This window comes from Natator depressus, chromosome 8 (genome assembly GCF_965152275.1).
Source record: "Natator depressus isolate rNatDep1 chromosome 8, rNatDep2.hap1, whole genome shotgun sequence".
Taxonomy (NCBI): domain Eukaryota; kingdom Metazoa; phylum Chordata; order Testudines; family Cheloniidae; genus Natator; species Natator depressus.
The window spans coordinates 3,312,198-3,330,163 of NC_134241.1; the positions used below are offsets into that span (position 1 = coordinate 3,312,198).

At 46.4% G+C, this 17,966-nt stretch overlaps 1 protein-coding gene across 2 annotated transcripts in view; it reads right to left on the reverse strand.

The window, feature by feature from the left end:
• CYFIP2 (cytoplasmic FMR1 interacting protein 2) overlaps positions 1-17,966 on the reverse strand; it is a 76,019-nt gene that overhangs the window by 57,389 nt on the left and 664 nt on the right. For both annotated transcript variants that reach the window (XM_074960220.1, XM_074960219.1), the window contains exons 2-6: positions 7,970-8,122; positions 5,459-5,548; positions 5,152-5,229; positions 2,443-2,544; positions 61-242 (exon numbers count right to left, since the gene is read on the reverse strand). In XM_074960220.1, the coding sequence (XP_074816321.1) occupies positions 61-242; positions 2,443-2,544; positions 5,152-5,229; positions 5,459-5,548; positions 7,970-8,086 (569 nt within the window). In that variant the 5' untranslated portion in view covers positions 8,087-8,122. The remainder of the gene's footprint in view (positions 1-60; positions 243-2,442; positions 2,545-5,151; positions 5,230-5,458; positions 5,549-7,969; positions 8,123-17,966) is intronic.

A 17,966-nucleotide genomic window follows, 5' to 3' on the forward strand; every position in this document is an offset into this window, starting at 1 on the left:
ATCCTACGCCTCCTCCCCGCACGCTACAGAAATGTGCAAGTCAGGTGACTCCCCTCCCACCTTTTGTAGGCAGAGTGGTCATTTTTGACGCTGCACTTCATGTTCTTCAGCTCATCCAGCACGGCAAACATGTTAATGAACTTCCCCAGCGTCAGGAGATAGGCCTCGGAGACAAAATCCTTCCTTCTCTCAGCATGGCACAAGCGCTTCACCTCATTGCAGAACCGCTCGATAGCCTTGCGCTGGAAGACAATGGAAGGGGAACGTACTTAGTGGGTGTCCTGTTCGTGCTTAGTAGAACTCTGTAATCCAGTGGCTCAGTGGGCACCAGTGTGCGACATGTCCCCATCTAACGACCGGCCCACCAAATGGAAAACAGCCCGTTACTGCCACTAGCTAATAGCATTCCTCCACCAGCTCAGGTGGAATAGGCCTGCACGTTTAGTGCTGGGATGGGATGTCCACCCCACCCAAGGCCTGAGCAGGTTAACAGGGGCCAATTAACCTTATGGGCTGCACCTGGAGGAGAATCGGGAACGGATAAAGTCTAAATGGTGATGAAGCGCAGCTGGGCAGGGGCAGGCTGAGCGTGTATAAAGCCAGGAGGATGAGAGCAGGAGGGGGCTGCAGGGAGGAGCTTTGCAGTCATTCCCTAGAGAGAAAGGGAGTTGGCTAAGGACGAGGAGGAGATCTAGGGGAAAAGCGAACCCTGGGCTCCTACCCTGCACTACAGAGGCTAGCAAGAAGCCGGGGGAGGAGTAGCCACTGGGAGTGGAGAAAGCTCGGGCTGCTAAACCCAGAGATGGGCCGGGAGCTAGAGAAGTGAGGTAGGAAGGAGCCCAGCGAAACAGCAACTGGGTCTGAGACTGAGTAGACTGTTGTTACTGGGGACAGGGTCCCTGGATTTGAACTCAGAACAGTGGATGGACCCGAGTTCCCCTGGACCTGGACTTGAACCGGAAGACTGCCATATCCCATGGCATATGGACAAGTTGTCCAGTGGGACTTTGACACCCCTGAAGGACTAAATAGTGACCAACCCGGAGCGCTGAGTCACAAAGAGGGAGCACCCCAAGTTCCAGAGAGAGAGAAAGAGGCCACGGGGCGAGGAACTGACAGAAAGGGGTGCCAGATGAGGCAAGAGCTAATCCCCAGACCCTGCCACCAGGATGTGCCCCAGCAGGGCATGTACCCTGTTACAGTGCTGAAGGTTCCATGTTCAAACCCCACTGACGACAGATGAAGAGGCTTTGTTACAAATATCCCAGCTCATTTGAAAGTACTCTCACTGCTGGCCAGAGGAATGTGGGTTCAAACCCCGTATGAGGCCTTGGGCTGACAATGTCACATAGTGTGGTGAGTTCTGCAAGGTAAAATAAGGTGTTAAGCCAAGAGCCCTTCTGCACAGCTCTTCAGGTGGACGTTAAAGATCTCATGGCACTGAAAAAGAGCAAGGGAGAAACCTGGCCCCAGCCAGCATTAGAAGTGGGTGTAGGTGACCAAGGTTCTGTGTGAACTCCTGGAGCACAGCCCAGCGATCAGTCTACATGCTCTGCCAGAACCTAGCACGTGATTTTGTTAAGTGCTTTGGGATGTCTCAAGTCTGAGCGCTGCTAAATTTAAGTCTCTGTGCCCTTATTTACATTGGACAGTTCCAGTGGCAAGTGTAAAGGAAAGGTTTCCAGCCTCAGAAGACTTTCATTATCTGGGGTCACATCCTCTTACAAATGGGTGGCCTGGACTGTGCCTGGCTTTGCAATCAGACAGAAGGGGAAATCTCTCCAAAAACAGTGTCACCTCAAAGCAAATTGAATCTGGGGAGCTGTGAAAGTGGCTGACAAAAAGTATTAATCTGAGCAAAAATAAAAGGGGCAGGTGGTCTGGCAACCTCATGCTTGTTATCTTCTATCACATGTAATACTGAACTCAAATATTTCCCCCTGCTGCAGAAATGCCAACAAAAACATGGTGGTGTAAGTGCCTTTGTGTCTTCCTCAACACGCACCGTTCAGGCTCTGGAGCGTGACTGTTCTCTCCTAACCCTTCATTTCCTTTCACAGAGCACTAAAAGCATTAGTTGTTGTCTCTAAGTATTAGTGGGGTGGCGGCCTTATAGAAGTACATTGCAGATCAAATATCTACAGCAGGGCTGAAGCCACCTGGACCTTCATAAGCTTCTGGGCCCAGCTTTGCCCAAAGGTCTATGACCTGGGCCTGAATTTTGAGTTTATAATTAAATCTGAGGCTAGGCAGGAGTTGTGTGCCTTAGAGATTTTGCTGTGAGGTATCCCACATGCCTACTGGCAGCTGCAAAGCTAAAGGGTGTCTCAGCTCTACCAAGAGAAGTTGGGAAGGTGTCCTGGACTGGCAGGGAAATGAGATCAGAGAGCCACAAATACTGAACTGGGAATAGAGCTCCTGCCTCCCTCCTTCACCACTTACCTGGAAATACATGAACTTCATCAGCTTGGTGACCTCCGGCTCCAGAACTTCCACGGTCTTCTCATAAATTTCCACCCGGTTTGGCTGTTCGTTACATTTCACCTGAACAACAGTAACAAATGGTCATCATTAGCATTCCTAACAACATCTCTGGTTTGCACCGGCTCCCATCCTCTGATGGTTTCAAGGTCAAAATGACAAGGTGAAGCCTGGCCTGGGTTAAGGAGGACAGTCGAGTTGAAACCCAAGTTTGTTGTTAAGGTAGCAATTCTCAGACCTGGGATTCCTTTCAGATATTATAAATGAGGATGGTGGCCTGCAGCATTGCTCTGGGAAGCAAAGTCTTCTGATATATTTTTTGCCTGGCCGTCAAACAGGACAAGTCCTGGCTTGATGTCAACACATGAAGATGAAAGGTCATCGCGCTGTAAAGTTGCACTGATACCTCACATTGCAAAGTCACAAAACTCAAAGTGCATTCGAGGTTTTAATGTTCTTGCAGCTCTGGAACAGACCTGTTACAGTCAACAGCAAGTCATGGCTTTTTTGGATGAGTTGTGACTATACTACAAAATGTTGTGGGGGCTTTATTATTATTATTATTATTAATTTATTTTCAAATTAAAAATATCTTGATAGGTCACCTACATCCAGGTCATGGAAAGCTGGATACAGGGAGAGGCTTATCCGAATTTCACCTGCTTTAATTCCAAACTCTGTCTCTTTAATGGACAGCCTGATAAGAGTTATAAATGCTTATCCAAATCTGACATTGCCAAATTTCATGCTTCTCTGAATTCATTTGAAATTCAGCTCTGAGGCCTCTCTCAACTCTACCTCCACCCTCCTTTATGTGGGCACAATGGTGTAAGGGAAGATCCTCAACCCCTATTCCAATGAGTTTGCACCACTGGGAAGCTGCCTTAACAGCGTCCCTGTATAAGCAAATCCCCAAATGGCCAGTTCCATGCCACCCATGCACAGCCTCCCTAGCCTAAGAGGCACATCGAGGGCATGGCCAGAGTGCACTCTGCTCCAGCAGTTCTCACAGAGGTAACAGCCCCTAGTGAGCCGATACAAACTGGCACAATCTGGAGCAGCAGTGCAGCTGCTCTATCTTGTGTTTGGGGCTGAATCTGCTATAAAACATCTGGCCATAAAAGCACCTTTGCTCTCATGAAGTCATATAAGAGATGCATTGAGGCAGAGCAGAGTCAGTGCAGCAAGCGACTCAGATAGGCAGAGTAACAGCACCAGGAGGGTAAAGATTTTAATCCACCAAAAAAACAAATCTTCGATGGCATTCAATCTCCTCTCCCCATGCCCTGGCAATCTCTCTCTCTCTTTCTCTCGCCATCCATTCAAACTCTGCCTGCAGCATGTTTCAGTGATCGAAAGAGGCAATTATAGCACAGGAACAGAAAATCATTGGGAATAAGCAAATACTCAGTCAGGAGCACAAAGCCCCAGGAGGCTGCGACTCATGAAACCACCAACAAAGGACAGCCCCAGGGGAACTGCATTTTGACCTTTGCTGGGTTGCCACAAAGGCATAACCATCAGCCTTGTCAGCCATGTGGACATATGTCTTTGGCTGTATTGCACTACTGAGAAACCCTGGTGTCACTGTGGATAATAAAAGCATGTTGTATCTGCCCTGCTAAGAGCATCTACCACAGTGACGTAACACAGACTCACACTACAGCCTACAGGCCTTGAGCCTAATCCTGCAAGCAATCACTCAAGAGGACCACAGATGAGCAAACTTGTGTGTGAGTGTTTTCAGGATTGGGCCCTTCAAAATTTAGGGTTTTGTTGTAGCTAGAGGGGCTAGAAAAATGTCCAGCTTTGGCTGGACAAGGTGTCAAAAATTATGGCTGGATCAACACTTAAATGTATCAGCAGCCAAAAAAATGTGTGTTCATCCAGCCTCTGGCAAGGCTGAACTCTGAACCAGGAGGCCTTCTTTGTCTACGTGCACAATATCTGTATCACACAGAGCTACACATACAGCTGTGACGTGTGTGCGTTACGCGGGGTTTTTTTTTTCAAACTTCACGTGATGTTTAAATCTCAGTGGAAGCCCCCAAACAAGCCAAGTTTGAAATCATCCCAACGTAACCTGTGGAATAGAATCGGGGGAAAGTGTCTTCCAAATTCTGCTCCGCTGATTTCACTCTAAAGCCCAGATCCTAAAGGTATTTAGGCACCTAACTCAATGGGAGTTAGGCACCTTTGAGGATCTGGGCCTAACTTCTCAAAAGCAAATAAACTTTGAGCTGAAACTACTTCCAGCTCCAAAGGAAAGTGAGAAAGCGAGGAGCATCCGAAGAAGAGGGGTTAGAATGGAAGCTACAACACAGCTTTAATTACAGCAGGTGCTACCCGCACTCCTCATAACAGACAGAGATGGGTCCTGCCCTGGGCACAGCACAGGTCCTCAAAGCACGTACCCCAGAGCTCTGCAGCTACCAAAGCAGCTGTCTAGTGCTGTTGGTACTGCAGCCCACGCCCCTCTCCTCTCCAGCAGTGGGATGCTTGGGCTGGCCGGGTCAGTGTAGTCTCATACCAGCTTCTCACCACACCCCAATAAGGGTCTTCTCTCCTTCTGGTTGATTTCCCCAGCACAGATCAAGGCATTTGCAAATGACAGCCAGCTGGCTATTCTAGCATGTCCCTTCTGGGAAGGAATCCAATGCTACTTCTTACCTGGGGTATGGCCCGAGAGCAGCTCCTCCAAGTGTAAAGCATCACTGCGTATTCATGTCCTTCTTCCAGCATTTCATTCTGCAACATACAGAAATGTATGGCTGTGGAACGCCCACTAGAAAGAACTATGGATCAGCACCACAGGGACCGAGGGTATGTCTACCCTGCAATCGGAGGGGCGACTGCAGCGTGGGCAGGCATATCCAGATAAGCGTCAATTAAGCTAAAAACAGCCATGAAGACATGGTGGCGCAGACCCTGGTAGGGGCTAGGAATGCAAGGGTCCTGGGTGGGCTTGGAGACTCACCATGCTCGAGTGCACTGTAGCCTGTTCGATGTACCTGGCAATGCCGGTCACAAAGGCATTTCTGTCTTCAAAGTTTGTGTCGAAATTAGCCTGAAGACACAACAAATGGTCAAGGGTTAAAGCACTGTTGGATATTTGTTATGGTCCAGCTGCTCCAGATGGCCAAAGGGGCTTAAATAATTCATTAAGAAGGAAGATCCCAAAAAAACATGTAATGACTCCCCCAGTCAGGTCATCTGCATGGACTGATCCCAGCACCCTTGGGTCTAAAAGAACAAGTCTCTCGCTCATGGTCAGGTCCGTTCAGTCAGAGGCAGAGGCAGGCTCATTAACCTTCATGCTCCAGCCTCTGGAGCGGGACAGAGAGCCACACTTTCTTAGCAGGGGTTACCAAGAATAAACGGTGATAAAGGGCAGGATAATATTCACATTTCCAAGTCAGGCAGCCCCGAAGGTGAGAATGTGTATGAGGCACCAGATCTGAAAACTAACAGCCAAGTCCTAGTGGTTGCTCTTGTATGTAGATGCGCTGAGAGAAAAAGAAATGAAGGGCACTGACTTCTGGCTTTAAGGCCCTTGCCGCTGCTCAGACTAACTGACACCGGGCTCCAGCCTGCTCCCACCAACGTGAATGGCCATAGATTGGGGCCAAAGGGAGAAAAACCATCTAGAGCTGTCAGAGGGCAGCCTGCCCCTTTAAGAGACAAGAGGCTTGGGGCCAGTCTGCCCTATTCAGTCAGCCCCACCCCACTACACCTATGCTGGGCGTGGGACTTAAAAAAAACCCAGGAGACCCCAGCAGTGTAGGGCTGTCTGCGGAGGAGAGCAGGGAGCGTGAGGGTGGAGGAAAGCCCAGCAGCTGAGCGCTGACTGGGGGCGGAGGGTGGACAAACTGCTCCGGCAGGACCTGGCTGAGGGCAGTGACCTGCTAAGAGCCCTTGGTAGGAGGGTAGACCTGACCTAGATGATGGAGGCTAGTCAGTCAGACAGGCCTTTGCCACTGGGAGGATGCCTGTAACAAGAGAGCTTCCACTCAGGGACTGTGCTACCCCAGAAGTGGGCTGGAGGCGATGGTGGGCGCAGGCTGAAGATCATTGTGGGGAAACTGAGGTGGAAGTGCTGCGATGCCAGGTCTTGCTGCGAGGAGATGCTCTGGGACGGTGAGGTGCGTAACAAGTTCCTAGTAATATGAAGTGGCAGCTACTGCAGCCACGAACACCTGCTGGGAGAGCTCCTTACTTACAGGCTGACCCTACTGACAGCGTGAATAATTTGCTCCACCGAGGACCTCAAAGCACGTCACAAATAAGAAATAGCTGAGCTTCCCCATGCCACTGTAGGGCAGGTTTTATAGAACCATCTTAGAGAGAGGAAAACAAGGCACAGAAAAGTACAGGGACCCTATAGAGAGTCAGGGGAAGATCAAGAACCCAGGAGTCCTGACTCTCAGTCCCCTGATTCCAGGCAGACTTGGATGTGAACTAATCTAAGATACAAATGTATGATGCTGCTCCCCTCCAACACCGTCAACAAAACTGGCTTTGGCGAAATTGTATTCACTTCAGTAATTCATTCCTCCCAGTGCCTGGATTAAGAGTAGAGAAATAGGACCATGAGGCCGCTCTCCTCCTAGTGTTACAAGGGGATCTGTAGTGTAACTGTCGGGAGACTAGATATCTACACAGCACATGCATTTCTGGGATAATGTAGCTGGGGAGAGCCAGCCTGAGGACAGGAGTGGCGGGGTGGAGGGCAGTGGTGAAGGCTAGCAGCCAACCCTGGGGGTTAATCATGATAGGGAAACAGGCTTGACCAGTTTATCCAGACTCAGGTTAGCCCAGGTATTTTAGATTCAACCCTATGCATGCCCGGGTGGGCTCCCTGCAATGGGGCTGTCCTGGACGACTGCGCTCTGCCCTCCAGCGTGCTCACAGGAAGCTGGCCAGGAAGGAGTAAAAATACTTGACAAGTAGACAAATTAAAAAGGATGGCCGGGTTGCCTCGGGAGGGCTGGAACTTGACCCACAAGTGCCCGTGGAGCTGATAACTTGTACTAGATGCTAACGCTACAGCATGAGTGCCCTATCTGACCGAGTGAAACAAATTTTGCAATCCTACATGCATGACAAATCAATCACTGCCCACACAGTTACACATTGACATGGGGAGCAAGCCAATTGAGAAGGCAGGAGTGGGGGGGGGGAGAGTAAATATCCACATACTATATATTACCTGGTGTATATATTATAAGATATATGCACTACATAGAAAGAGGAACCAACAGGACCTGTACACAGCAAAGCAAATCTTGTGACCTTTTACTGTTGCAATAACTCTCCTCTGTCTTGCATTTTCTCCCATACTTTGCTCATTTCTCCCATACATTTGCTCTGTCCTGTATTTTCTCCCATCCCTTACTCATACTGGTCTGCAAACCACCATGCACACCTATTAGGAGTTACCATTCTAAACCTCGCCTCAGCAAGCCAAAATCTGGGAGCTGATACGTACCTGGTACATGATGGAAGAGGGAGGGGGCTCGATGCATGGCTGCTGGTCTGGCAGCGGTAGCTCTTCCAGCAGATCCACATTGGACAAGGCATCTTCCAGCGTGACGTGAGTGGTCATGGCTCTGGATTTTCAGACGATGTTAGGGAACATTAGCTAAAAATTCATAGAAAGGGAGTGAAGGGAAATGACCCAGCAGAACAAACCCATTCCTTGTCTGGCTTGCATTTCAAGCACCATCTCAGGTGCCCTGTCCAAACAGCAAGCTAATAGGTATCAAAATGTTTCCAGTATTTAAATGAAAAGATATTGCCAGAGACGATAGCTTAGAACTTATCTCCATTAGAGATTTTTGCATCGGGGCAAAATCCTGAGTGTAAATGCACTGCACTGGTGTGAACTGGGCCTTGCTCTTGTTTACTCTGGTATGAAACTGGTGTAAGCCCCATTTTACATCAGTGCAACGTATCTACACTGAAAGTGTGCACCAGCATAGTGACAATGGTGCAAAAATCCCTAATGTAGACAAGCCCTTAGGGCGCTATGCCTCAGGTTTTAAAATACCATCAGACCTTGGAACCACGGGGTCCAATCCCCACAAACCCGATTCATCCCTTTGAATGTTCAAAGTGGATAAAAAGGGTTTCTATCACCCTTCTATCTTTGAAAAAATGCAGTGCAAAATAGGAAAGCATTCATTATCTGCCAAGTGGTGCATGGGGCTCTAACTCCTCTTAAAGCCCATGGGAGCCCCATGGTTAGATTGTCTCTGAAGGTTTCCCTGAATCCTGTGCACCTGTATCTCTTCTCTGGTTAGTGCCCTCCAAGTACAACAAGCATAAGCAGATCTGAGAGCCTGGACTGACAACCCAGAGCCTGATCTGAAGCTATCTAGTGGCTAATTACTGCAATTTAGCTATTGTACTGCCACACACTGAGGCCCTGATCCAAAGCCCACTGAAGTCAGCAGAAGACTTGCCATTTAATTCAATGGGCTTTTGGATGAGACGGCATGTTTCATCTTTTTTTGTTGATTGCACCAAAAACTGATGTAGGCAGATGATGAGGCTGTGAGAGCTGGCTTTCCTACAAATATTTAAGCCTCTGCTGTGTTTTTATTGCTTATCCTTTGGGATCCACAAGGCCCCATTGTGTTTCTGCCCATAGAACTGCAGAATATGGGAAGCTTAAAGGTGGCTTAAATTTGGGGTGTATTGCAAACTGTAAAAATTACAAACTGTCACTTTAAATCCTGAGAGGATTCCTGGTCCTACTTGCAGGCTACAAATTGTGTAGGAAGCATGCAATCTTTGTCCACAGCAGTCAGTCTGCAAAGAGCCAGCCTTAAAGGAAGGTGGGGTGAGTTGTGCCACTCTACTTGAGGGAGCAACCTTCTTTCTCTCTCTCTCTGTTTTTAGTTCTTGTGTGTTTAAGGTTCTGGATTTTAAGAAACAAAGTCATGTTACGTGGCAGCTGCCCAGAAAAGATCAAAACATAAAACACTCTAATTTCTCATTGCAAACCATCAACATAACAAGAGTCACCTTTGCACAGCCCCCTCTCTTCCTGTGCTCAGCACAGTGAGGAACTCATTGAGAATCAGGGCCTATATTTTTATTTATTCAGCTAGCTTCCAGGTTCTACAATGTCTGAGCCTGTCAAACAAAACCCATCTAGCTGAGTTGGCACTGGTCAACCTCAAACTTGCAAGACATCGGGGGGGGGGGGTTCCAAATAGTCTGCATGAAATGTTTAATTCTCCTCTCAGTACATACACAGAGCTCTCACTGACAGTCATGGGGTTAACACACATGCTAAGGGAAGAGATGCATACATCAAATTTAAACTACCATATTTTCTGCCTCTCTTTTAAGATTCAGTGCACGTAGTAGGAATGAAGGAGAAGACAATCCCATGCTTACTGAAATCCTTTGCCATTTTAATTCTTCTGTGCAAAACAGTTTGATACAGCAACACACCGGAAAGCACACATTGTAAATGAGTCAGGTGGAAGCATGTACTCCAAAAAGCAAAGAGGTAATTTTAGAACAGCTCTGTAAAATGAGAACCGCCAAACTGAGGGACACGCACACTGAATAGAGCTTGAAATGTTGAAGTTTCAAATGAACCTCAAAGGAAGCCAAAGTGAAAATCAAGTTATGAGCTTGGGTGGAATGCAGCAAAGAAATAAGTTGCAACCTTTTAAAAATGCTTTCTCCCTCTTATGATTCTATGATTCTTGGAGAGCCTTGGTGAGGTAGTATCTTCTCCCTTTTGGTGTTTTCTGGTTCACTGAAGACCCCTCTGAATGTGAAAACGCAAATATCAGAAGACTCATTGCAACCCCTGCATCAGCCATCCATACACTACGAAGGTGATTGTACAAAGGGAAGCAATACTTTTTAAAAGTCTCATTGGGAGCTGAATTTTGTGCCGAATACCCCCCCACAGCTTGGCTAGTGGGGAATCCAGAGATGAAATCTCAATTTTCAATCTTTCCTCTACAGTTCCCCTTTCAGAACTGAGGTTTCCCTTCAGATTTCAGCACTAAGAGTGAAGTATGAGGACTTACATCTCAGATCTGGGAAGGACAAAAGAAAATGTGTGTCCAGGACATGATACAAGCACCTCACACGCAGAGGAATACAGCTGAGGGGTCTGTGTGGTGTGTGTACAGTATTCAGACATCATGGTGTCACTGAAATAATGGTCCTGATGCTCCACTGCCCTGTACCTTGTGTCTTCATTTCTGCCTGTGCAAACACAATGCAGAAAAGAGGTAGAGCGCTACCGTTCTATCTGGTAGCATTTTGCATCCCACTTTGCACCGGCATGAATGACGACACAAAGTGCAAGGCAGTGGAGAATCAGGCCCGATGCTTTCAAACTGAAGCCATGTAGAGCAAGCCATCTGCTGAGAACAAAACTACCCCATCCTACTGACTCACTCTACTTTCTCTTTCATCCTCCATCCTCTTCTGCTAAAATTACTGTTGCAAAGCACAGCAACAGTCGAAACCCTCTTCCCACCCTGATACGCTGCAGTCAGAAACAGCTTCCTCTTTGCCCCTGACAGTGCTAACGGGTACTGCACCTGCTGATCGAGGAGGGGTAGGCCGTATATGCAGGATGGGGGACTCTCTGCTGGGAAGCAGGGACTCTGAAAAAGATTTGGGGATGGTGGTGGAACATGAGCTCCCAGTGTGACTCTGTGGCCAAAAGAGCTAATGTGATCCTGGGATGCTTAAACAGGGGAATCTCAGGTAGCAGTAGAGAGGTTATTTTACCTCTATATTTGGCTGCTGGAATCCTGTGTCCAGTTCTGATGTCCACAGTTCAAGAGGGATGTTGATAAATCAGAGAGGGTTCAGAGAAGAGCCACGAGAATGATGAAAGGATTAGAAAACCTGCCTTAGACTGACAGACTCAAGGAGCTCAATCTATTTAGTTTAACAAAAGGCGAATGTTAAGGAATGACTTGATTACATAGGGAACAAATATTTAATAATTGACTCTTACATCTAGCAGAGAAAGGAATAACATGATCCAATGGCTGGAAGCTGGAGCTGGACAAATTCAGACTGGAAATAAGGCATACATTTTTAGTAGCGAGAGTAATTAACCATTGGAACAATTTACCAAGGATCAAGGTGGATTCTCCATCACTGACCATTTTAAAATCAAGAGTGGATATTTTTCTGAAAGATCTGCTCTAGCAATTATTGTGGGGCAGTTCTGTGACTTGTGCTATACAGGAGGTCAGACTAGATTATCACAATGGTCCCTTCTGGCCTTGGAATCTAGGAAGCTTGAATCTTTCTCAGTGGTAGTGCTTTTCTCCAGCCTGCTCCCACCAGTCTCTTTCCAAACCTCATTCTCCACTGCCTTCAGCATCTCCTTTTCAAGGTTCCCAAACCCAGCTCTGTACCCACCTCTGCTTCTTACATCCATAAGTAGCTGCAGGACTGGGGACGTGGGTAGGACAAAGAAAGAAGCAGACCATTTAATACCATTGTATATAGCCATGTATCCCAGCTTTATTGTAGTCTTGTTATTTCTCAAGCTATAAGGCAAATTCTAACTACTCGGTGTTAGGATGAGACCTTCGGGGGACAAATTACCCCACATCTGCCAACTGTGGTGTTCTCACCCCTTCTTCTGAAGCATTTGCTGCTGACCACGGTCGGGGATGGAATACTGGACTAGATGGACCGGGGGTCTGATCCAGTCTGGCAATTTATAGAGTCATAGATTTTAAATCCAGAAAAGAACATTCATGCCTCCTACATAACACAGGTGATTGAATTTCACCCAGTAATTCCTGCATCAAGGCAAATAAGTCCTGGCCGAGCTTTTGCATGTTCTTCAGAAAGACTTCCAATTCTGACTTAAAAACTTCAAGCAAAGTCCATTGGTAAATGGTTCCAATGGTTAATTACCCAATTCCTATATTCCTTTAAATTAATTCTTCAGTGTTAACACACTGTGAAACTTCTCAGATCTGTTCAAGTTTCCATGGGACTTTTATTTGTATTTAATCAAACATCTTTATTAACGTTTTTGAGGGCAAGCCCATGTTAGCGAAAGCATGAACTGTGAAATGGCTTGATTAAGTCAGAAAATACAAAGAGGTGTCATTGTATGTGCCACTTGCTGGGAGTTTACCAACAACTGAAAATGTTGCTGTTATGACCTGGTTACTTAAGACAAACTGAGCAGCTGGAAAGGTGAAATTATTATCTGTATTGCAGTAGCATCTGCAGCCCCCAGTAAAGGTTCAGGGCCCCATTGTGCCTGGCACTGTACACACACGTAACGCAAAGCCAGTCTCTGCCCCAAAGACCTTACAGGCTACGTATAGGAAAAGAGGCAGCAGGAAGAAACAACGAACGGATGAGGAGAGCGCATGGCAATAGTGAGACCGTTAGGATTAGTGTAACAAGCAGTGGTCACAGCCCATCAGCGGTCTAACTGTTGTCAAGTGTTTGGTAGGTGTCATGACATAGATGGATTTAAAGGAGGGGGATGTAGTGGCCTTCTGGATTTAATTAAGAAGGATTTAATTAAGCTCTTGCGTGTCACCAGAGACTCAGCGTCCAAGTGCTAACTGAAATGTTCCCTACACACAATAAAGCACAACAAAGAGGTTTCCTCAGAAAGAAAAGTAAAATCGGACAGTCCCTTTCCTGATTGCCATTGCAGCTGTACACACACGGGCACAAGAACAAAAGAATATGCAGCCATGTCTGTTTGTAAGGCAGCAGCAGGGTCTAGTGGAGGGGATGCTGCGCTGGGTGGCAGGAGATCTGGATTCTAACCCCACCTCTGCCACCGACCTGCTGGGTGACCTTGGCACAGCACGTCCCTGCTCTGTGCCGCTCTTTCTCCTCCCACTCTTTGTCTGTCTGGCCTGTTTAGATTATAAATTCTGTGGGGCAGGGACCATCTCTCACTATGTGTCTGTAGGATACGTAGCATGATGCAGCCCTGATCTTGGATGGGAGGCGGAGAGTGTCTCTGGGTGCTACTGGAACACACATAATAATAGCAATGAGAAGATGAATAATCTTCAGGATGAATACTCAAGGGACCCATCCTCGCATCCAGGGGAGAAATTCTTGCTTGATGAGATTTAGGGGTTAGGATCGATGCTTTGCTTCTGCTGAATTGTCTTTGTTTTACTACTGTAGATTCATACATAGCCCTGAAAAGCCAGGAACACCTCCTTTTTAACCATTTTACTTGGGGGAGGGGTTTTTCTTTCTTCCCCTTCATGGTACTGTACTCTGGGGAACTTGCCCATGGCTGTTCTGAAGATGAAACAAAGGGCTGTAATCCATGCAATATTTTCTTTTAATCTGTGGAATTTTGCATGCAAATGCCCAAGCCATACGGAGAGACTATACATTTGAGAGAAAATTAGGCAGTGACCCTGATGCAAAGCAAAATTTCCCTCCTTGTCTTTTCAATGCAAGGTTTTTGAACAGTAATGCTGAGGCTGGAATGGTGAATTCATCTGGTGCTCATCTTTGGCCAGTTAAGGCCATTTTATTCTAACGACCAAACCAAACTAAGAAGAGTGTGTCTTTTCCCAAGAATATGGCAGTGGGGTCAGTGATCAAAAGCCAACATCGAGCAGTAACCAGCAGCAGCCACCTGTGCCTCCTGGGCAGGATCTCTGACATTCAGCATTCAAAAGAGATGATTGAGCAGTGTAAAAACGGTTTGAGCTCTATTTGTGGTTCACTGAGGTGTTTCCTGTGTTGTCATGCCTGAGAGATCATCCTTGCAACAGAAATGCAGTCAGCTGAAAGCACAACAGCACACACACCCGGGGTAGATTACTTCACACGTGAACATGGGGCTTTTGCGCTTCATTAATATATGCACGCAAGGTGGATCTTTATCTTTCAGACGGGAAATATATCCTGCCATATCTGTCGCAGACTCAAGCACCAGGGAGCAAGAAACAATCACTTACAACTATCCTTTTTGGTATTTCTCATGTGATGATTCTCTTCCCCGCACCCACAGGCAGACCAGAGAGGCAACTTTACCAAATGGCATCACACCTACAAACCTCACAGCTGATTCAATAACTTTTGAGTGGCAGCCAAACATTAGCATTACAGGATCCAACCCAAGCTATTAAGAGTTATTTTCATTTAATTGCACCTTTCATCCCAAAGGATCCTCAAAGCAATTTATATCTCCATCACCCATTTCTCAAATTCTCCAACAAGCGCCTCCATGATTTTTCCTATGCTGCCACTTATGCTTGGGAGGAACGCCTCACAAAATTCCACTAAATCACCACATTGTCCTCCTTAAAACCCTCCTCTGCCATGATACCTACCCAAAAAACCCCTCTGAACAATGGATAAGCAGCTGGTGTGTTGTGATTGCTGCTTCTCATGCTGATCAGTATCAGCTCATTATAACTTTGTGCTCTCCATGTCTAACTGCTTTATAAACCTGGTGTCTCTCATCTTCTACTATTGCAAGCTCTTTGGGGCAGGGACTGTCTCTTAGTTGTAACACTGTTGAATGCCTAACACAAAGGAACCAGGGCCTGTAGACTCTATAGAAATAATAAATCTATTCACATAAACACAGCACAACTAAGATGCAGCCAGCAAGTGATATCCAGCACTTTGCACAACAATGGCCAAGGACAACAGGGCCCAGCTTTTCAAAGGATGCCATACTTTAGGAATTTCAAGGCCCATGCAGAGTAGACAGGATCTCAGGCATGAAGCTCTCATCAAAAAGACCCTACAGAATTAACTGCATGGAACTGGATAGATCTTCCTCCAAAGGATAAAGGGATGAGTCAATCCACACAGCATTTCAACTTGGGATTCAAGTGTGGGTCCTCTATTTTATGCCTAAAGCTTAAAACAGGCTCAAAGTATTTGCCATGACATGTCTTTGGACCACAGAGTCTCTTTTAGCTACATCCCTAGCTATGATCTACAGACAAGTCTTGATTCTTCAGAGTAGTATAACTTTTGGGGGAATGAAGAAGCACCCTCACTCAAACTTGGGGCAGGATTCCAAATAACTGGTGCACTATATCCACAAGCAGCCTGCCAGCCAGCAACAGTGAACCAGCTATTTGCTTACCCAGAAGTTGCAGGAGAGGAGAGAAAGGGAGGAAGTGAGTTGTGTTGTTAGTTCTAGTCAGCTTGCCCTGATCCAGCAGATGAGACTCATGCTGGTGCCAAAACAACTGTAAGGGTAGGGGATAGGGAAAGAAACAGCAAGTGCTCGAAGGTGGCACCTTTAGTCCTGCTGCCTGTAATACCATAGAGACCAGGCTGCAGTGTCATGGGGAAACAGGCAGAGAGAGGAGTGGCAAAGTGGGCCATGTATGAGAAAGAGCACAGCTCTGGGGAAGAAAGATGAATTTGTGGTTAGGGCACTTGTCCGATACTTAAAAGACCTGGGTTTGATTTCCAGCAATGCTGAAGGCTGCCTGGGTAAGGTGCTAAATTTCTCTGTACCTCCATTTGCCAGCTGTAAAATGAAAATAATGCTTCCCTCCTCTACAAGGACTTTAGGCGAATACCTCGTCAACGTTTGTGAAGTGCTCAGATACTCTGGTGTTGGTACGGAGATACTCATTTGACCAAAAAATTCATGCAGGAGGCACAAAAGTAAGACAGTCGAGTGCTATTTTGGGAAGACGAGATGTTGCTAATATGGGTGAGCACATTAGAGTAGGCTATGTCAACACTACAGCCTATGTTGTCATAATTTATGATGCTCGGGGTGTGAATACCCCCCTCCCCGAGGAACATAAGTTACACTGACTTAAGCACTCATGCGCACAGCGCTATGTCAGTGGGCGAGCTTTTCCCACCGACATAGCTTCTGCCGTTGGCAATGGTGGTTTTATTATGCCGACAGGAGAGCTCTCTCCCATCGGCATTGAGTGTCTTCACCAGACGCCCTGCAGTGGCGCAGCTGCATCGGTACAGCTGTTGCGCTGTAGGTGTAGACATGGCCTTAGTCTAAGAATAATCTTGATTGCTAATAGATGGCAAGAAATAGTTGGAGTACTTCCTGTGAAATTAAATGTCACACACAGTCAAAGAAACATCATCGATTGTTAGTCAATCATTTAAAAAGTAACTTCCTCTTTTTCTTGAAGATATGCAAGTTGATAAATTATTAATTATTTATTATTATTATTATTGTATTGTTCCGCCTTGGGTTCCTCAGTGGTCATGTTTGTTGCACGGACCCTGGTCTGAGAATGGAAGGCATCACCTTATAACATAGACCTTGCTAACAAAAATCAACTGTGCACACCAAGGCTAAATTCCTTTCTCTGAGAAATTACTCTGGATTTACACTGGTATAGCAGACAGCAGAATCTAGCCCCAGAAATTTGTCAAGATGACTAACATCTGGCAATCCTGATAATCTATAACATGAGCATGGTTTTTTTTTTAGTTTCCTATGTAGAGCAGGAAGGCTTAGGTGGTTTAGTGATCTGACACAATTAAAGTGAGATACTTGTGATTCAAAAAAACACAGCTACAAACCACCATGCTGAAAGCAACGGATGACTAGGAGGGCCAAGCTATGCAATATCCTCTTCCTTGCCACAGTATAAATGTTCATCTCTAGATGCCACCTCCCGCCCCCAAACCCCAGCAAATACACAGAACCAAGCACAAAGGTTTCAGTTTGCCTCTCACTGCTCGTTCCTGATCCCTTCAGAAATTTCCTGCAAAATCCATTCACTTCTTTTCACTCATAACCTGACTAGCACCAGAGCGGGAATTAATTTGTTCCCCCTTATTTCAAACCCACTCAAACGTCATGGCTTTGAAAGTTCGACTCAACTTGCACATCTTGTTTTGAAAACGTCTCATGGCTGAAAAGTGGCCGTGAGTTTAAATGATAGGAGGAGAAAAAAAGGTCTGCAAACTCTGGCTGGTCTAGTGATGAACCAAAAATACAAGTCTGCAAAACCACATATTCCACAAAGTTCACGTCCATAATTTCCACTCTCAATTCAAACTGCAGCCTCTTCTGTCTGCTCTCTTTCAGTGGAACCAGGGGGACACTATGACTAGGGGAATACCTTTTATGATGTTCCGTTTATTGTTTGGGTGTTCACCTCTGCTACTCCCTTGCTCCTGTTATTTTCTCTTCTGACTATTGTGCATCCCATCCGATTTCCCCTGGAGCATTCCCGCTATTCATATACACCCAAATCACTGTGTCTGTGCAGCATCTCTCTGCTAAAATTCTCTAATTCAAAGCTGCCATTATTACTAAACCATGAGCAACTGGGGCGGGAGGGAGGAGCAGCTGTGGTTTGTTGTTGCAGTCAGGAGGCGTTTGCTCCCCTAGCTCCCCCAGATTGCAGCACTTCCTTCCAACTACTAATTCTAGTTTATCACATTTTCCGTGCGGAGTGAAAAGGAAAAAAAAATTAGGCTTTTTTGACTGCCTAGCGTGTGCCCTAGAATAAACAAGGAGG